The 22,644-nt window shown below is 32.0% G+C and overlaps 1 protein-coding gene across 1 annotated transcript; it reads left to right on the forward strand.

The window, feature by feature from the left end:
- Positions 1 to 254: 254 nt before the first annotated feature.
- On the forward strand, positions 255 to 22,644 carry LOC124374759 (adenylate kinase 7-like). Its single transcript, XM_046832915.1, has 12 exons — positions 255 to 580; positions 2,150 to 2,307; positions 3,220 to 3,338; positions 7,641 to 7,751; positions 10,897 to 11,063; positions 14,397 to 14,493; positions 16,005 to 16,083; positions 18,453 to 18,499; positions 19,415 to 19,528; positions 20,105 to 20,235; positions 22,100 to 22,257; positions 22,427 to 22,644. The coding sequence occupies exons 1-12, from the start codon at positions 255 to 257 to the stop codon at positions 22,642 to 22,644; spliced, it is 1,725 nt and encodes a 574-aa protein (XP_046688871.1).

Genomic DNA, 22,644 nt, shown 5'->3' on the forward strand with positions numbered 1-22,644 from the left:
TATTAGTACGTTTCAAAATTCGCCAAAGTATGTTTATTGTTGTGTACCAGGTTCTATCTCGTAAACAGTTGGAAATCAATGAAGATGACAAACAACTTGGACAGGAAAATGTTATTTCCGACGAACCGAAAGAAGGCCCAAACTTATGAGAATATAAAACCCAATAAAAAAGAAAAGACTTGCCAGTGCAATTGATTTCGAAGACAAAGGGTAAACAGGGGTCTCCTGCAAAATCCAAAGAGGCCGGTGGAAAAATGAAATCTGACAAAAAGAAGTCTGTAAGCCCTCCAAAAGAATCAATCCTTCCTCTATCAGAAAACTCTGTGGATTTGCGGTACAGTGTTTTTGATGAAAAGATCGCTTATGACACAAGCAAACTTACAATAGCAGAATACTTCGAAATGATGGACCTAGAAGATGGTGAACCCAGAGATGAATATTTGAAAGAGAAACTAGATGAGTTTAAAGTGATCATTCCTCCATTAAATCAGCATTCGGAAAAAATACTCAAGACCAAAGTCTATAAAAGAAACTTAAAATTGGCGATTTTGAGTTTATTGGGACACTACAAAATGAAGAGGTAATACGTTTTTTAATCTGATATTCTTCTTATACGTGAACTATAATGTATACTGTATACAGACCCATTTTGAGGTATGCATACAATTATCAAAAAAAACTAATAATTTATTAATTATATATTGTGTAAATGAAAACATTTTTTAACTATGCACTGAAAAAAATGGATGATGAGTATAATAATTTTATCTTAATGTGATTGCTTATAGAGATGTAAAAAATACTAGTAAAATTTGTAGTAATTATTGAGCTAATTAACGCCTCAGTCAACTGAAATATTTTTTATTATAACTTGATCGTCAATCATAAAGCCCAACTTTAAAGAGTCCGATCTGTAATTAATTGTCAAAAAACGTCATATAGAACAACTAAATCTGTCTTCTACTCATGACAGACGAGATCATTCTGTGTGAGAACATACTTTAACAGATCCTTAGAATCCCTCCGAATCAGAAGGTCTCTCGATCTCGAAGAAGTCTGTAGATTGAATGAGGTCTTAGTCGTACTCATAATCACACCTTTCTTTTTGGATCCAGATCCACTACCAATTCCTGTGATCTTGTCATTGCCACATAGTAGGGTTACTCGCCTCTGTCTCCTCAATTCCAATTTCGGAAGCTAGCAGTAATCATCCCATCTTCTTCTCCCTCATTTTCGGAAGTTGGCAGCAATCATCCCATCTTCTTCTCCTTCATTTTCGGAAGCTAGCAGTAATTACCCCTCCTTCTTCTCCCTCATTTTCGGAAGTTGGTAGTAACTATCCCATTTTCTTCTTCCTCATTTTCGGAAGCTGGCAGTAACTATCCCATCTTCTTCTCCCTAATTTTCAGAAGCTGGAAGTAATCACCCCATCTTCTTCTCCCTTATTTTCGGAAGCTGGCATTAATCATTCCATCTTCTTCTCCCTCACCATTTGCTAACGCAATTTTAAAGGAGAGCTTAAGGTTGCATTTCAGATCAACTACTCCCAGCTAGATATCAATGGCCTCATCTATCACAAAGCAATAAACGCCCATTTCCTCATCGGTAACTGTCGATAGTGTTTGAGTAGTCACAAGTGAACATTGAGTTTCCGAGTTGCCGGACGCTACAACCTTCTGTAAATATTCCAAACCATAATTTTTAAGACTTGGTTTTTGTATTTTTGACTCGCTATAGATAGGCTACACAGTATACGAGTTCTGGGAAATAATTGGTGAGAGCTTTACATAACCAGGTAAAACTCATATGCATACCTTCATATGAGTTCACCCTCACCCTTAAGGCTCTATTAGCGAGGCACATCTACTACTCCATGCATTCCTTAACACCTTCACTCTATACTGAGTAGTACAGTACCACAGCAGTATGGCCGCAGTTGTTAAGCTTCTCACAAGGTTAGTGTACAACACTGTGGGGAATACGTGCCGCTGTAACTCCATACATACGAGTACATAACATATATCTTTATATATAGTATTCGTATTTAAATAAATATTAAACATCACCTACTTTTCATTTTATAAAAGGATATTGGTTGTTGATGTGAAACGTTTTTTGAGAAAGTTTTGCTTTATGTTTCTATCTTCAGTTTTCAGATGACTTTGTACAAGAAGGAGTTTACAGAAATAATTAATGCATCACGTGAAAATCTTTCTTTCATTAAAGATGTAGCCAAATGTGGAGTGATTATTTACAACATTCTTGATGATTCAGAACAAGCGGTTGAAGCTTCTTGGGTACTTAATTGTGAGTAATCAGGTAAAACCTCTCTTTCACAAAACATACAGCGAAAATGTGGAGTAATTAGTTTCAACATTTTTTATGATTCAGAACAAGCGGTTGAAGCTTCTTGGGTACTTAATTGTGAGTAATCAGGTATACCTCTCTTTCATAAAACGTATAGCCAAATGTGGAGTGATTATTTACAACATTCTTGATGATTCAGATCAAGCGGTTGATGCTTCTTGGTTACTTAATTGTGAGTAATCAGGTTAAAATTTCTCCCTTTCATAAAACTTATAGCCAAATGTAGAGTGATTATTTACAACATTCTTGATGATTCAGAACAAGCGGTTGAAGCTTCTTGGGCACTTAATTTTGAGTAATCATTTATCTGGACTTATAGAGTCTACTATTTGTGTGCACTCAAAGAACTGTGAGTTCAATTAAATTTTTACACGTCTAAAATATCGGTCGAAGACCGTCATACACAAGACTTACATATTACCAAGACATGCAAGATTATAATCATATGAAAACATTAGTTTACAACAAAGAGTTGGCAGGCGTACAACTCGTACATGCAGCTCTAATCCTGAAACAGCCTCGTGTAGAGTAGGCTCGATCACATTGTACTCTACAGGTAAATGTACTGAAAAGATCTTTCCTCTCAAATCTCTTTAAGATAATTATGTATGTATCTTTCCGAAGATGCATATTCAACTATCTCCTCTTAAAGCTCATCAGGTTACCTTGAAATTAATTCCTAATGGTTCTAATGGATCAAGAATGGTCTGGGTGTATTAGCAGACTACACATAAACCCAAAATTTGAGAACTTTGACTAAGTATTCACCATTAAATTATCAATTCAATTACTATAACTATAATGTAATTCCCTTTTTGAGATTAATCTTACTATTATTTGTTTTATTGACAGCTCTTTCATACTTCATGCAAGAATTAAAAGAAGATGGAGAAATAAGTAAATTTACTCCCCCTCTTTTTATTCTACTATCCACGTTTATGACTTGGTCTTTGAGCAAATCTTTACACCCAGTAAGTATAAAACATTTTTGAATAGGACATTTATCATCTGTATATAAAAATGAATGATTATATGTCCTTTATAGAATCGTAATCTATTTGACCGGTAATATTATGACAACTTGTATATGTATGTTTCCACGAAGAAAGTTTATTATACGCTATGCCCATTGATGTAATTCGCCACCAGCCAGCGCTGCAAAACATGTTTTAAAGTGCCTGCACACTATAAACTGCAATTACGAGACAGTTACGTGTATTAAATAGCCAAGCCCTACTTGTAGGCGCTAAGTTACGATGTATACTAAAATAAATTTCTCGTTGTACTTAAAGCTTGAGTGTTAGACCACTTTATAATAATGTACATGTAGGCTACGTTTACAATGGCTATACAAATACACGAATTTTCTTGATCGTGGCAACCCTACTTCGGTGTTGGAAATATAATTCACTTGAATCAGAAGTGCACACACACGGACAAAGCTTACAAAAAGCGTGCGAAGCCGCGGGAAGCAGCTAGTTGTAATAATCAATTAGATTATTTCGAATATTTGAAAAATTACTCTGGTGACATTTACTTTTTACTGTAAGACAATTATTGTAAAAATGTAATTCATTTTCTCACTTTTTTCCTCCATTACGTTTTTATTTAGCAACACACACACACACACACACACACACACACACACACACACACACACACACACACACACACACACACACACACACACACACACACACACAGAATATTGTAAATTATGATGCTACTATACTTTATTACTCGTAGAAAATAGAAGTACAGTAGATGAGCAAATGACCATTCCTCACAGATTTTCTTTTTATACTCGTGAAAAAACGTTATAAGAATTCCAAGTAAAATAAACAAGAAAATTGTGCAAACCACATTACATTGCTAATCATAGACTATTTTGTTTCTGTTGAAGAAATATCTGATTACTCGTGGAAATGAATTTAGTTCATATAAGAGTTCATTTAGAACTTTGTACTGTGATATACGAGGTAAAAAACCATATAAATATCAAATCACCTTTAAAGATAACAAATATTACTACCACACTATATTTCTTTTTAAATTGGCCACGGTAATAACATTTTACTATGGAAATAAATCTGCGTAGTCTTAAATGGCATCTTAAATTTTGTTTTTGAAATAATAAAGCAAGAAATATTATCCATGATAAAAAGTTTGTGAAAATTGTATACCACACTTATAAAATTGTCAAGGTAAACCAACATAATCCCACCACAACCATAAAAAAAACACAAAGGAAACAAAGTGATACGAATAATATAGTGTTTCAATAAACTTAAGAAAAGAAGCATGATTAAATAACCTTTATGGTTAAGAGACATGAGAATATTACGCTAGTAATAAGACATATAGATTATAGTAAATACAAACTTAATAAAAGAATAACAATTATTGGCTAAGAATTGAGGGAGATTAACGATCGAGGGTTTGGAAAAGTTCAATTTCTATTTGTCTGTCTGTCCGCACGATATTTAGAATCGAACTGTTCTATAGGCCTAGATTTTCAAATTTTGTTTACAAAGCTTTATTTCTAAATGGGCAACACTTAGTTCGACGATAGTTCATGTCACTCTATGACCATGTCAGATGATGACGGCAACGAGAAAATAACATAATAGTCTAAGAGCTAGTGGTCGGCTACCTGTATGTATTTGACGAGACCTGGGTTTTTGTACAGTGAGGCCCCTGTACCCCCTGTACAGTGAGATGGGGAGTCACTAAGCTCCAGTGGCCGACTTGGCGGGCTCCTCAGGTAAGACAGGTATCAATTTTTTGGCCAATTTCAAAAGTATTTTGATGACGTCTCTGCCGTTTTGTAATTTGAAAATATATTATTATTATTTTTGGAAAATAACAATGGCAGACCACTATCGTGCGGATTTCATTATCAGATACTATATCAAAATGTAAAAGGATTTTGAGGTTAAGAAAATTCCACATATTAAAATATAAAGAAATTATTTTACCGGACGAAACTTATGATTCAGCATATCATATTAGTTGTTATAAGACATATTTACAGCATTAAAAAGGCAGTATTTGACGACAGATGTTGAAAAAAAGGTTCTAATCACAGTCTAAAAAGTCTTTGTCTGCAATCGAACAGACATCTACATCAGCTGATAGTTCAATAATTGAGGATACACGTGTACATGATTCCCTTGAAAACAATGCAAACATTCTTGAGACAAAAAGAAGCAGAAAAAGAAATCGACGCTGAAGCTGAACTTTCGTTGGAGGAGGGGTCATCTTTAGATTCAGCAAAATCATCGAATGTTCAATTTTCGAATACTGTAGCTTCCGATATTGTAGCTTCCGATACTGTAGCTTCTGCAAACTCAAATTTGTGTTTTTTTTTTTGTAACAAAAAAAAAACAATTTCGATATAAAATTGACCCATTACGGACTTCAGAGAAGGATCAATTTAAAAAGAGTATCCTATTAAACTTTAAGCCAGATACTACAATTTACCAAGAAACTTTAACAAAAATAGAAAGTGTTCTCTCATCTGAAGTACATTACCATGAAATTTGTCGGAAAAATTTTAGGTATCAAAAATAGATCACTCGTGGAAAGTCGTGTTTCGTACTGCATGGCACATCTCCCGAGAAGTACATGAAACGTACATGATGTGATAAAACGAGGACGTTGTTTATTTTCTGAGTTATTTGCAGAAATAGTATCTTGAAAAATATTTTAAAGAATTAAGTGAAAGCTCAGACCCAGCATCAATATTTAACGCATCTTATTTGGAAGAAAAACTTCGCAAGAAATTTTGGCGATAAAAATTCAAAATTTTGACATCCAACAAAAAAGAATTGTGTGCCCCAAACGGGTATTTCAACAATTGATGATCTTACCCATTACAATTTTTTTTTCAATCAATATTTTTAATCAGGGAGTAGCTAAGATTTTCGTTTTTTACTAAAGTATGTCCGCTATATAGACGTCTGCCATGATCAATATAAGTTTTTAAGATCCCTAATAAATAAAATATATCAATGGCAGATCTCGTCAATTACTTTCAAAATTTTTATTTTTTTGAGCACTTTCAAAATTTGTCTGCCGCAATGAAATCCGCGCGATAATGGTCTGCCATTGTTATTTTCCGATAATAATAATAATATATTTTCAAATTACAAAACGCAGACGTCATCAAATACTTATGAAATTGGCCAAAAATTGATACCTGTCTTAACCTGAGAGCCCGCCAAGTCGGCCACCTGGAGCTTAGTGACTCCCCATCTCATGTACAGGGGTACAGGGGCCTCACTGTACAAAAACCCAGGTCTCGTCAAATACATACAGGTAGCCGACCACTAGCTCTTAGACTATAAGAAATAAGTTTGTAATAAAGCTGAGCACAATCATATGACATGTGAAGTTTTATTCAGAGAGTACAAAGAAAAATATAATAGAGTAAACAATCAATGTAAACTTTAGTGGTGAGAATTAATATCAGCGCACTCTTGTGTTGTAATACCTCCCTTGCTGACCGTAGCTTTTTATTTTTTGAACACGTCTGTGAAACCTAACTTAATGAACAAAAATGCGAATGTGTCATGTGACAAGGTATCTAGAGAAAGATTTCAAGTATTGACTTTAAACTTTTGATTTTTCGTTTCTGCATAGACAAGAATGAGTTACATCATGATGCATGTCCAACCATGGAATCTGCATGCAACCTGAGCGTAGTCTGTTACGCAACACGTGGTGTGGCGTACTCCTACCTCGTAATTAGTCTAGCAGTCAGATACTTTGGCTTTGCCATAATTCTAATGTCAATGAAAGGTAAGGGGCGTACCTGATAGATACAGATATGTTGAAAAAAATCGAAAGTTACTGGCCGAAAACATTAGGTTTTAGTGAATTTGTACACTGTGAGAAATTTTGTCTAACTTTAGAGGGCTGTACCTTGGCACCTACTAGGGCAAACAATATTTTTAACCAGTGGATTTTAAAGGAAATTTGATATTCTTAAACTCTTTACTGGATACATTTTTACGTAGGATGTTTAGTTTTCGAGTTATAGGCAACAAACTGAAAAAGTCCAAAATATGTGGGGGTTTTGGCCCATATCTCCAAAAAACACCCTAAAATTTTATTAATTAACTTTGGAATTGTGTTCAGGTAGCTCGAAAAGTTTGTAACCAGACTGCTTGACTAAATAGTAAACAATATTGTAACTGATGAAAATATAATCTCAAAAAATACAATAAAACATATAAAAAAATAATATTATTAGCTAATTGTGGTTTCAGAAAATTCCAGATCTTCCTTTCTCAGAAAAGGATTACCGCAAGAGAACACCTCACCCAAATTACCAAATGCATTATGAATTAGAAGAAGAAGTCATTAGAGTAAAATCAAGTGTAAGTAGTTTTGGAAACACAGTTTCATTAAAGTACATTGTTTCTTTATAGTATTCAAGCATCTTAACTTTATTTTGAGTAATAATATTAGTCAGTGGCAAAAATGTGGTAGAAGACAGAAGATAAAATTTGAAATAATCCAACTTAGGACTAGGGTATTTCAAATTTGTTCAACAGCATTTATATATTGTTATATTAGCAGCTTTATTAGTATTTGATGAAGAAAAAAAGGGCTTAATTTTTCTAACAGTTATGTTAACTACAACACACACAGCAGTACAAAATGTTGGGCTTACATCATAGGGGAAACCTTTAAATTTTAAACTTTAATGACTATGGTCACGATGAACTGCCACCTTATATTTTTTGACGATTGATTCAAAATATAAAACACATGTTAATTTGAAGAAAATTTTAATTTATTAGGCCTACTAACAATAATTTAAATAGTGAGCTATCAAGGTACATTCACAGACCTGATTGGTTGAAATTGAAGTGGTAACTTCATCTGTACTCAATAACTAACAATGATTGTTATTATAGAATGAGACATATTATTGCAAGCCAGGTCGTGGGAAATAAACTATTGTTTAATGCACTCAGACATATTGTTTAAACTTTAATGAGTGCAGAAGATTAGTTACTTGTGATAACACTAAAAATACTTAGTTCAGAACATTTTACATTGTTAATAAATAATAAATCGAAACCTCCAGGCTTGCAATGAAATGTCTCGTACTATATCAGAATTGTACATCATATGTTCAATTATAGTAAGGATTATTCTAGAAATTATCTTAAATTTTATCAGAGGATCATCAAGAACCATTTATGGTATCCTCTATAGGAAAGTTCATAAGCCTAGTTATTTTCAGTTTCATACATTAACCACCAAAGCTTAGCTCATTTGTTTAAAAACTCAATCCTAAAGTATAACAAAAATACATATAATTACTAGCATTTACCCGCGTGCAATTTCCAGCCGAATAAAAGAGATATCGAAGGAGGGAAACGGGATTTTCCGGACATTTCCCATCGTTCAGCGGATATCCGGAAAAATCCTGTTTCCTCCACAGTCCGTCTATTTTCAAAAACAAACTTCAAACAAAGGACACCATACGGATACACTTTATAAATGAATACAAAACACTCAAGAACTGCATTAGGTACATTAATGGTTACTGAACATGTTTTATATTTCGAATTTAAACAAAATCCATTTAGAACATTACAATAAAATCAAATACAACTAAACACAACAGATTAGTTAACCAAAAGTAATAATATACAATAAAATATTTTAAACAACAAATCTTCTAACAGCTGCCAAGAAGTTTTTTTTTTATGTTTGGACTAAGAAATGAATATTTAAAAAAGGAATAGAGATTCATACTATATTTTGACCGTCTGGTTACCTAGATAAAGTTTGTTAGATTTAAATTAGGTTCAAAATTTGCTTTTAAATGATAAATTCCTTTTAGGTTAGAGCAATCATCGAAATGATTTTGGTTGTATTTAGTCGCATTTACAGATAATGGCCTCTAAACATCCATATCCATACATGTTTTTGTTGTACTTTGAAGTAGACATACATTGTGCTAAATCTCTTCACTGCACGTCAATCGGTTTCGATATTATGTGTGAAAAAATCTATGTTGATAACACACGAAAATCTTCACAAACTTTCGCATTAGTATTAATAGGGTAATTAAAATTGAGGACTTTACAATCTGTAAAACACAATTAATTAATGGTAATTTCTCATCCCTCCTCATCATAGTTTCTGATATTTTACATACTAAGCAAATCTCTCCAAGATTTTGCTGCTGATATTATACTGCTGATAGTTTTTTCAAAACAAAATGTTTTGATAATTTGTATTTTTATTATACAGGGTGTTCAGTAAAAGTGTACCAATACTTTGGAATGTTTTTCTACATATAAAAATTAGCAAAAAAGTTCATATTGAGGTATGTCCTAAAACCTTTAGTTTTTCCGTCTATCTGTCTGTGTGTGTGTGTGAGTTTTTTAACTTGAGAATTGTATTAACCTTTGGTAGACCTTTTTGAAAATAAAATATTAACAAAATCTTTAACCCGTTTCAAAATGGCGAACGTTAGTCGATTTTAGTTATTTATTTTGATGGTGTACCGTAGTTGTAATTATTTATGCTGAATCGCGGTAGGAAGTAGGCTCTTTTGTTAACTAGACGCGGTGCGTGAACATTGTTTGTTGGTTGGACCGGTAAATCAGCTGATCGAGTTATCTACGGTGATACGTTCGTGAGCCGGTTGGGTTGAGAGAGGGGGGACGAGTCTTGAAGTGACAACGACAGCGTAGAGACGTCCAGCTGAGAAGCAGTAGTTCTTCCTCTAATCCTATAGTTTTTGGGATCTAGAGTAATTCTTTTAATCGGGTGTAAATTCAAATCAAGTTATTAATTTTCTTTAGTGCGTTTTTAGTTTCCTATCAGCCTCCATAGTCTTCAAAGTAGTAAGTCCCGTACCAGCGTTTAGTTAATATCTTTTATTTTTATACTGTTGTGATTAAATTTGTAAAATTTCCCATATTACAGAGTCTGAGAATTAATTCAATTTTTGAAGTATTGTGAATTAGATTTTGGTCGTAAAGTTAATATCAAGTTTTGTGTTATATTGATTTTTTGAATATTTTGAGAAGAGAACTTATAATTTTATTTTGTTAATTTAAACCTTTTGGAGAAGTATACATTTTTTAGTTCCAATTTAATTTTAATTCTTTTTGATCAGACTCTTAATTAGATTTGATCGATTGTGAGAAGTTTTGGAGAAAATCAAATCTAAAGTTTGTAAACTTTGTTAAAATTTTGGGTGAACTTTAATTTGGAATAAATCAAGTATTTCCGAAAAGTTGTTTTGATTTATTAAGTATTAGCTCCAAAGTAATATAACATATGTACTATAATAACGGTACAATGGAATAATTTAAGCGTTCACCATTTTGAAACAGGTAAAAGAATTTTGTTAATATATATGATACATAAGTTTATAGTTAATAGATATTAATTTTGTCACTCAAAAGTTACAAGTATTTCTCTCAAGGTTACTTTGAGTGAAATATTATTGACCGTAATATCTTTGTCATCCCTGTAACGCCTATGTTTTAGGGTGAGATTGATGCTGTAATTTTAACCTGTGGGATCCCATATGGCCACGAAGAAAGCGTATTTAGCTACTTCTTTGAAACAGCAGTCAACTGTAACGTAGATGTACCAGTTTACTACGGCTCTGGCCAAAATTTCTTTCCCGTCATCCATGTGGAAAACATTGGAGAGTGAGTATTAATTTATAAAATTATTTAATAGATATTTTTAATACTGTCATTTTGTATACTAATAATGCACTGAAAGCTCATAATGTCGTCAATGCTAGGAATTTGTTACAAATATTTTCACTACTGAGTAATTATGAAAATATTTTTGGGTATGCTAAATATTTTTCAATTTTTACTTTTTATATTGAACTAGCTGTTACCCACGGCTTCGCACGTAAATCTTAACCCTTTCCGGGCAGGCGGCAATATATTGCCGCCACAGAAACGTGTCTGAAAAGTGCCAAGCGGCAATATATTGCCGTCGGTGACATACGCGGAAAAGCGCCAGGCGGCAATATATTGCCGCCTTGGTATTCGTCGTTTTCTTAAATAAATACTACGTCAAATGATTAAAGTTTTATGTTTTTTTATTCCCTGGTATATTTGTAGATAATTAATATGAATATCATATTTATTTTGGAGGGTCTATGCATTTTTATTTCGTAATTGTCACGTGACATTATCAGCTGACTCGATCTATTGTTGTTAATTCTTTATGTTTTAATGTAATCGTACTATTGTATGCTGGATTCTCCTTTATTATTTTATTTTGTTGTTGTAAATATTAGTTAGTGTTAGTAGTTACGTGCTTTAGCTATTGTGTCTAGTAGTTACAATGACTGACAATTTGCAATCTCATGGGAATAAAATTGTAACTAGCATATTTGTAAATAGAAAAAGTGTAAATAAATTTCAAATAAAATTGTGTAAATATTTCTTGGTAAATAGTGTTTTTAATTGTATTGAAAAACTGTTTATGGATCCTAAAATCATCTTTTTACCGGTACATCCATAATGTGAATATTTATTTTAAGTTTCTTGCAGTGTAAGAGTCAGTTGCTGTATCACTTGTTGCGAAGTACAATTATGCGTATTTATACAAAATGTGTCGTAAAGAATTTATTTATGAGAGAAATAACACAAAATTTTGTATGGTTGTTCCTTTCTAAATGTACAATATAATAAAAATAGCTTCCCACGGTTAAAATTATTTTTCCTTTTTTAGATATTTACAAAAAAAAAATTTAAAAAATAAAAAATTTTTTTATGTAATCTATTAAAACGCTATTTTTTTTGTGATTTTAAATTACTTAAAACTTACATCTATATATTTCTTGTTGATAGTTATATTCTATACGAGTAATTTGGTGCAACTTTTAGGTCATTCTCTAATTGTTATGAAAAGTTATAAATTTTAATCTTAGAGACTGCAAAATCGCCAATTTTAGCCTGGCACTTTTGACTAGTCACAGGGGATATGATATGTGAAAAAATTTTGCAACATCTCATATTTGGTCCTGGCCCTGAAAGGGTTAAGAACCGAAGTCCTTATATTACTTAGTAAAAGCAATTATGCGCGATTGGCTGCGGGTAACAGCTAGTTCGTCAATAAATTCGTAGTATTTTTATAACGAAAAACTCTTCATTTTCAATAAAATACCAATTACAACCAAATACCCACGGCTTCGCACACGATTTGAAATACCCAACAGAAAAATTGGGACATAGGAGGCATATTTCTTTTGAATGTCGTTATTACCCTTCTGAGATAAATGATAGTCACTGAAAGATACTTCAAGCTCATGATCTATTTAAGATTTAAATTTTAAAACAGTCTCAATATGCACCTGTGAAATAACTGGAATTTTTCTCCAATATCATGGAGATTTTTGTATACAATTGAACTATATTAGACCATCGTGGACAGGAGTAAAAAAGTCGGAATTCATTAGCGCACATACAATGTAATAAATGATGGCGCTCAATGTAATTTTGAAAGGAAAAATAGGCATATTTTAGGTACATATTATTACAGTTTAATGATTATGAGCTTCAGATGTTAAGCGAAATTGCGTATGATTTTTTATTTTAGGCTTTGCGCGTGTATCACTTCTGGATCAAATTAGTTATATCTCCGATGCCATGATTGAGCTTGCTTTGTTGTCTCGATTGAGAGAATATGTACACACGGAGTTTTGAGAACCATACTTCTGTCAAAAAAAAAAAAAAAAAAAAAACAACTAAGGTTGGTTTTTATAACATTCTTTATATTTGTAGCCAACGTAAGATAGTAATTTTGATATCTGCATTACTCTTCTGATCAAGCACGAGCATAGTTTGTATTAGATAAATATTGCAGTTAAAGGTGAATTTTTACGTCAAATTTGAATTGTATTATCTGGATAGTAAAGTCTATGTTTAACAGTGATTGCGGAGAAACAGTTGAAACAAAATTTGCTGTTTCTCTTAAGCTTACTCTATTCTTTCAAACTATAAGTGTAAAGAAATTTAAAATAGTAATTAAATGATATAAACATATATTTCTTTTGTCACATTATATATGTTTACAAAGAACAGCTGATTAAATTTGAAAAGGCTCTTTCACTTAATAACATATGTTTGCTGCAATGCATTTCTTACGGGTATTTCCGTAACTTTTAGAGACCAGTGGGGCGGAATCCTGAATCGGGAACGGGATAAAAAAGTATCCTATGTCCTTTTCCCAGTTCTTAGCTACCTCCCTACCAATTTTCAGCCAAATCTGATCAGCCGTTCTTGACTTATAAATAGTGTAAACTAACACGACTTTCTTTTATATATATAGATAGTTAATAGAATTTGGTTTGTCTTTTCAACCGAATTTATCGTCCTAAATTTATGGGACATGGGGGTCACCCATCAGCATTATTGGCAATTCTCCATACTGTCTGGCGGCAAGAACGTAGCCAGGAAATAATTTGGGGGGGGGGGTCCACACCACCGATATTTTCTCGTAATGGACAGAGAGTAAGGTCCCATTTTGTTCCTTAAAAAGTTCTTGATCCGTTTCTTTGTTGAGGGCGATCTTTCAGCAGTACATGTCAGTAATACTGAATTATTTAAATAATAATAATCGTTTACTGAAAAGGTAATTAAAAAAAGTTACAAATTGGGGGAGAGGCGGTCCCCTTGGACCCCTTCACTGACTACGTCCTTGTCTGGCGACAGTACACACGTGCTGGTGAATAATTTAGTTCTGAGTCCCAAAATGTTTTGGGTTCCTTACAATACCATAGATGATTCAGTGCTACCAATTCCAGTAGCACCAACATAACAACCTAAAACACTTTAAAAGATATTTCAAAAGTGTTAATAATCTGGATTACATCCAAAATATGGAATTTTAAGTTTAAGTTTTATTTTAAGTAGGGCAGTTTGAAATTTTAAATTTTTTAGATAGAAATATAAAACGTGTAGTCTAATAATTTAGCCAGTTTTTGTATTGTATAACTGTCGGCTTTAATTGTGTTCCAGGATTGTAAGAGAAGTTATCAAGAAGTCTGAAAAAATAACATTACCATTTTTATTTGCCAAAGATCCAATATCGTTTTATAAAAAAGATGTGATCAAGGTAACTTGTTCCACTTTAAATAAAAATAAAAATAATGAAGTAAAAGCCGCCATTTTTAAAGAGCGATTATTAAGAATGGCAACAGCAGATGTAAAATTATTATAAAGGGAGTATATAAAGACAGATAATAAAGATTTGATGTAATAATGGAGAAGTGTGCTGAAGAATTGAGAAGGTAAAAATGCAAATTTAAGTGCGAAACCAAATGAAGTGGCATTTATTTCATTAACATCTAAATATCCTCGTCTTCTCTCTTTTATTCCCGTTAAAAATATTGAATACAAAGCTTCAGAATCATATAAATATGTAAATTTTGATACTTTTAGCAATTAAAAAAAAATTAAATCGTATTATCAGACTCTCCCTAGAACTACGTAACACAATCTTTTTAATTTGTAATAACGTTTCTTTTGTGAAATGTATGTAAGAATTTGTATTTAATCACAATTAATATCTGACGATTGAAGTATTTTTAAGGTAACAGGATTGTTTAGGCCAATTTGGGATAGTTCAGTGATACAAGGCAATACTTTGTTTAAAGATTGTTATTGATGATGTAAGGTTTGACAGGATAGGAGGATTTCGAACATTTTCCATCGTTGTGGTTACAAAAGGTATAACACATACAAACAGTATCTTACTTTCATCCGTGCCGGTGTGATGTGTGATTGTGTTTCTCGTACTCGTGACTTGTGCTCGGGACTTGCATTCTCTGCAGTGACAAAGTTTGGACCAGACTCCAAGCAGCTTTTGGGTATGTTTTTTGTATGCACTTTTTGTATGTACTAATAACACCTCCCACTTGACGAAGAGGATTGTTTCCAATCCTCGAAACGTTGTGTTAAACCTTTTGTAACAAATAACGATGGAAAATATCCGACATCCTGTTATCCTCACAAGACAATAGTTACACCACTTTTTGGGATCTTTTAGTCTCATTTGTTCTTTAGGTGGATATCGTCGTGGATAAATAACCTAACACATAACCACTAGAATTAAGGTTGAATCAAACAAATCATATCAAAACTCTGTCACGCGTATAATTTTATTGTAGAATCACAAAAATCTTTTTTATCAACTTCATGCAGGTACATTATCTCTAAGAGGTGGACTGAATACTTTAAACATTACAGTAATTATTAAGATCAGAAATAAGTTTACAGGACACATTGGTTTGTTAAAATGGACCTAAAATTACACTTTCAATTCATAATACGTTGTGAATAACGCATAGTGTATCAACGCTCTGGTATGATTTGTTTATTTTAACCTAGTTTGTAATTATGTGTTAGGTTAGTTATTTAACTGAAAAATAGATCAGATTGTAGATCTCGAAACGTTGTGTTACTGATTTTCTTGTATCACTAAATAATGGCAAATGTCCGGAAAAAAATCCTGTCTCCTTCACAACCCATCCATCGTAAAAAGAAACTTCAAACGAAGTGTATCATATTATTATATTGAAGGATAAGAAAGGTCCTACTGATGCTAACCCTTACAATTTGTCATAGGCAATAACACGTGGCTTTGGAGCTGAATGCTATAAAATCATGCCTGAAGAATTCTCATTTTTTGGAAGATGCTATCACTGTAAGTTCTACTGATAATCTAGGGCTAACTCTATCAATAATAAGAGAACGTGAATTTTGTTTTCAATTTAAGCTATTTATTGTAATATATTTGTAATAGAGCTGAATCAGTTTACAGGCTCGCACTCACAAATACGACTGTGTAATTACTTCTCATCGAGCAAGAAATCTAAAATTCCGAACAGCTTAAGCTGAAATCACAAGAAAAATTCTAACATTGCCTATCTTATAACCTTAAGTAAGCAATGTTTCAAACCTCTCATGTGTTGTAAGGGCATGGGACAGTAATTTATATCTCGATTTTTGTAAAGAGTTGAGTGCGTGAATCTTAGAAATGTTTTGCCACAGATCACAGTTATCTCAACCACAGATTACAGTTATCTCAGCCACAGATCGCAGTTATCTCAGCCACAGACCACAGTTATATCATCCACATACCACAGTAATCTCAGCCACAGATCACAGTTATCTCAACCACAGATTACAGTTAATATCTCAGCCACAGAGCCACAGTTATCTCAGCCACAGATCACAGTTATATCAACCACAGATTACAGTTTATCTCAGCCACAGACCACAGTTATCTCAACCACAGATTACAGTTATCTCAACCACAATTACAGTATCTCAACCACAGATTACAGTATCTCAGCCACAGACCACAGTTATCTCAGCCATCAATCGAAGTTATCTCAGCCACATACCACAGTAATCTCAGACACAGACCGCAGTTATCTCAGCCACAGATCACAGTTATCTCAGCCACAGACCACAGTTATCTCATATGGCTTATCTGAAAATGCCCTACCTTGTCAACCGAATCAAAGTTTGATCGAGAGAGAAGTATATGTACATGGGTACATAAATGATTAGCATATATGATTACATTATAGGATAATTGTATATTGTTCAGAGCTTTGGTCTGATTTCTAGGCAGAATTTTCGTGGTTTATGGAGGTTTAAAAAAAAAACATATTTTTAATATGTAATCACTAACGCTGATAGGTACTAAATGCGTTTTACAAGGCTTAATCCATAGGAAAAATGGTATCAGAGACTAATGTCTCTCATAACTAGTACTGGAGATTGACCTATTACTCGATAGTGTTTTATTATTTGTAATCTGTGTGTAATCTTTAGCAAGATATCTATGATCAAACAATGGCCAATATTTACATGGAGTCTTGCTGTCCACTTTTCCCAGAGGAAGATATAAAATGGAAATATACAAATGGATTTGTCGAAGATATGCAATACATTGTGAAAGAATTTACTGACGCTAAAAACATAAAGGTTTGTTCAGTAGTATTTTGTACAGTATATTTCCTGTGTTATTGATCTTTGGATACTTGATAGTTACTTGTAGTGTTTGTTAAAAACACACTAGTTGTGGAAAACCTTACTAAAATTAAAATTTTCGCAATCAACAATTAATGTCTTTTAGATTTTCAACTTACTTATTTTTACTTTTATGAAGAAGATATCTATTACTGAAACATAATTTACCTCCTTATGGTGTTGTATCATTACATAACACTAAGTTATGATTATCTTGTCACCCAAAAACTTGGCATGCATCATAGAGATCATGTCATACATGAATATTTAAAATTATCTGAGATAAAAGTCAATGTTATATAGTACACATCATATATTTTTCACACGTCTCTAAATTTCCAGTAAAATTAATGTCACAAACACAAAAATACCATAGCTAAAAACTATGCAGACATTTTACTTATAAAAAAAACGTAAAAGAATTATGATCAGTCAAAAACATTGATAAAACATTGTAATATCTATATCTTACACTATTTTCAAAACATAATATGACAGAGATCTCATAAAGAATTGGAATCACTAAAGTTACAGCATAGCTGCCTCTTAACGTTTAGTTATTATTAACAACCAAAAGCAATTCAATTTCAAAATAGACTCGTGATTACTTTGTTTTTTTTTTTCAATTTAAAACTTGAAGTAAACTTATTAATGAGCAATGCTGGTTGGTTACCAATCAGTCTTCTGCCTGTAGGTAGCCTATAATATTTTTTATTTGTATGCCAGAAATCTATTTATACAGGGTGAGGCTAAAACCACCCGTACAGTACGTATTACGGCCAAACCAAACGAGGTAGATTATTCGTAACAACTTAAACCCCCTATTTCCACCCCAAGAATTTGGAGAAATTATTTTGAAATCTCCATAAAACTCCCCAAAAGGGTAGTTTTTGGGGGGTAGGGGCAAGGGTAGTTTTTGGAAAATTTTCAAAATGTAAAGTATTGTGAGGTTATACCCTCATTTTAAAAGTATTTCCTTCACTGATTATTTTGATGCAACAATTTTGAACCTATCTTGCCGCTTTTGTACAGTGGTAACACCAAAACTTAAGAAAACCCTCCCTCTCAGGGGTTTGTTGGTAAATTTATTGCAACTACCTGTCCACAAATGTAGAGAGTCGATATTTTTATTGAAAAATAATGATGAGATGGCTTATCGAAAAATATCATCAAATGACACCCTGCCCCCAAATTTACACATTTTAAAAATACATAGAATTTTGAAATACTTAACAGCCCAACTAAAAAAGATCAAATAGCAACCTAGGTTGTGTTGTACATAATTAGAAAGGTCTTTAAAAAATAAAACATTTTCTACATTTAAAGTTTTTCTCTATCTCCAATGGTTTCAAAACTGTAGTACAAAAATAGATTTTTTAACAATTTTACTCAAACCTACAGGCAGAAGACTGATTGGTAACCAACCAGCATTGCTCATTAATAAGTTTACTTCAAGTTTTAAATTGAAAAGTAATCACGAGTCTTTTTGAAATTGAATTGCTTTTGGTTGTTTAATAACTAAACGTTAAGAGGCAGCTATGCTGTAACTTTAGTGATTCCAATCTTTATGATCTCTGTCATATCCATCTTTATTTTTGGCTACAGAGTTTTGCAATATGTTTAACTTTAAAGATACATTGTATACATCAACAAAGCATGTGGAAGAGTTGAAAACCATTTATAGCATTTTTCTATCTAAACGTAAAAAAACAAACTATTGGAAAAACTTATTTTCAGTTACTAGTGATAATATCTGAAAAATTTACACAAAGGCATAGATGCATATTAATCTTACCCTTCTAAGACATCTTGTAAATATTAGCAAGCTCAAAAATTTCTAGATTTATCATTGTTCTTAGGGAATAGGAATGAAACAGGCTGCCCCTTCAGCCTTTGAGAGCAGGTTTAGAATTAGTTTGACAGCAAATAAGATACTCGTATGTTCAGTTAATTAGTAACAAAACTTTTTCTATTACAGCCATTGAATATTGTAGTTTTTTGGCAGTTCACTTCAGGACATGGAGAATCTACCCCAAAGACTGAGTCAGTATTACAACAGCCTCTACCTAAGTCCTGATGTTGCTGTACAAGATTATGTTTCCAAAATGGTAAATGTATTTTAAGTTTAAAGTTTGAATATAAAATATACTTAGCTAATACACCGTTTAACAATATATAGGAAAATAATGAATTACTAATTTTAATATAATTAATTACTTATATATTAATAATAAAAGTTTTTTCTATACATTTTAGTCAGTTTTAGAGTGTGTATTTATGCAAAACTGTTATTGTTTGCTCTCATGAAGCTTTATTATTAAAAAGTTTTAAACACACACACACACACACACACACACACACACACACACACACACAAACATATATATATATATATTATTATAAATATATATAATATATATTGTATTCAAATAACATTTTAAGTGGTCAAATTTAATGCCAAATACAATAAAATTATTGTGTTGCCTACATTTTAACATAAAATTACGTGAATGTTAACTTTCATTTCCAAATTATCAATACTACATCATCAGTTGACTAATCCTCAATAAGGTAAATAAAGAACAATGTTGAAGTTGCATTGAATAGGTCAGGAATTGCTAGTGTAAACACATTGATTATGGTGGACCAACTAACTCTTCGTAATATCTAAAATTACTTTTCAGCTGGATAAAATAACCAAATTCGAAGAACAAAAACATACCGAAGATGCAACTCAACAAAGAATAGGTTTGGAGTTGGAGGGAGACCCCGTGAAAGTTCCAGACCTGAAAAATAGAAGTAACGGAAGAACATTGTGAGGATTATAACTTGGAGAATTCTTTGGAGTTTTTTAGAAAGCTAAATGTAAAACACATTGATGACATTTCAAAACTTACAAAAAACGCAGAATGTTAGGTCAGTAGTTGTAATATAGACTCAGTTTTGAAGTGTTAAAGTTAATTAACTCTTCAAAAGAACGCAAAGTATATAAAGGAACATTTGCTTAAACGTTTCAATGTCATTTTGGGGTAAAAATTCATAAATTGCAAGAGTACAAGATACTGCATGCTAAGCAAGTGAATTATCTTTATTTTATCATAGAATGCTACACTTTTATTTTTGCATGCCTAACAATTAAATTTTACAAAAATACTATTACATAACAACAGTTTTAGATCACGTTTTTGTTATAACTATAATTTTCTTAAAAAAAAAAAAAAAAAAAATAATGCTTCCAAAGAATGATGCGTAGCATTAGGCCTATTAGAACTTTTCCTTGACAACTTTCGGATTTTGGTGAAACATAAATGTAATATTAAGAACAATGCCGAATTTTAAACTATTTGACGTCTTAAAAATTAACGAATTCACCTAAATCCATCTATAATTTCAGGGTGAAAATTATTCATACTGGAGATACAAATACAGTTAACTGGTTATTGATATTTGTAATAAATTACTAATACCAAAAATATATTAAACGCAAATATTCAAAACAGTTAAACTTAACCGGTAACTTGTGTGTGGACTTGATACCGTAAATCCATATGGATAAAGTAACACTTATACGTAAAACATATGTATAAAACATAAGCAATTTTTTATTATTTTGAACACTCTAATGGCAATCAAATGTCTAAAAAAGTCTAACCATTTAAAAGATCTGCTTTAAATTATTGATTCAAACGTTTTGTTCAAAAACGTTTTGATTTTTCTTTAAATTGAAAGCTCCAGTTAAGTAGTTCAAAACAGTTTTTCCTGGCGAAGATACGCATTAGTGAAAAGTTTCCAGTTTGTAACCTGATTCGGTTGACTTCTATTCTGGACATACGTATGAACAAAGAAAATGGATTTTTGCACTGCAAATTTTTTTATTGTTCATATATTCGTTTATAGTACTCACCAATATTATTTTTTGGAAATGTCATGTTTCAATTACTTTGGTGAATAAATAAATATTTACATTCTTTCAAAGCATATAACTATCTCTCTTAGAAATGTACGTAATATGACATGTATAACAATATTGTAATACAAGATTTAAGATGTAATATGAATATTATTAAAAATAAAAAAACTATCACGGAAATCACTTTTTACATTCCCTTCTATACTTCTAATGTTACATCCGTAATGCAATAATTAGATGCAGTCATATATATATATATATATATATATATATATATATATATATATACTAAATATAAGGTTTTTATACATATCGATCATGCATATTAATAAATTTGCTTAAAAAAAGACGAAGAGCTTTATTCTGATTATTTTAGATTACTACAACAAAACTCTTTAATTTGCTCATAAATGAGCTGTAAAAGCTTAGGCTTATCATAATTTTCTGCAAGTCGGTTTGAAATCAACCGTGTATTATCACATACCTACGTCCAGCAAATGCTAGTTTAGGGATCAATCTGAATTTATAAAATAAATGTTCGGTTTACAGTTTAGCTCTATGAATGACAAATATATTGAATATACGAAGACAATGTTTATAATGCAACTATTCAATGTAACTATCAAAAAAACTTAAAAAATACAATATAAATATTTACCTTTAATGCTTCTACGCCAATTTATTTTTTTATATGTTATAGATATAAATTAATTATAAAGATTATACTGGCTTAATTAAGTTGAGATTGTTATTTTTTGCTGTTTTATAGCATTCTGTACGAACGAATGAAAAGTAGGGTGTGTCTTATCCATGGGTATGTATTAGATGATTTTCCAAAAACCTTGGAGGAAGCTCAGAGTCTATTTTCAACAGATGACAGATACACATTTCAGAGCAACGATTCCAGTGGACACCCTCATTTACCAGGTAACAGTTTTGTGTACTTGAAAATTTAATTACTCATTATGTATGCTACTAAAAACGTTAATCTTTTCTACACTATTAAATGTTGATCTTTACAAAGTGCTATAATTGCATTTAATTCTGTTCATTGTAATTTGTAGTATTAAAGTTTTCTATTGTTTTGTACCAACAGACTATGTGGTATATTTGAACCAAGTAGAAGACGCCATTCCAGAATCAGCTGTAACAGGCGATAATGCTTATCGCTATTCAAAAGAAGGGCCCTCATTTACGCCAGATAACACAGTGAAAGTTTTATCTCAAGACGATATCCAGCCGGTCAACATAGAGAGCAAGACGGACACAAAAATTGAAAATACCGTGGAGGGCATGATAGAAGAACAAAAGTAA

This window comes from Homalodisca vitripennis, unplaced genomic scaffold (genome assembly GCF_021130785.1).
Source record: "Homalodisca vitripennis isolate AUS2020 unplaced genomic scaffold, UT_GWSS_2.1 ScUCBcl_9883;HRSCAF=18524, whole genome shotgun sequence".
NCBI lineage: Eukaryota > Metazoa > Arthropoda > Insecta > Hemiptera > Cicadellidae > Homalodisca > Homalodisca vitripennis.

Coding starts and splice junctions, on each gene's coding strand:
- LOC124374759 (XM_046832915.1), top strand. CDS start 255: ATGAAATCTGACAAAAAGAAGTCTGTAAGCCCTCCAAAAGAATCAATC. Junction 18,500..19,414: donor TCCCTCTCAGGGGTTTGTTG/GTAAATTTATTG, acceptor TGAATATTGTAG/TTTTTTGGCAGTTCACTTCA. Junction 22,258..22,426: donor TGGACACCCTCATTTACCAG/GTAACAGTTTTG, acceptor TTGTACCAACAG/ACTATGTGGTATATTTGAAC.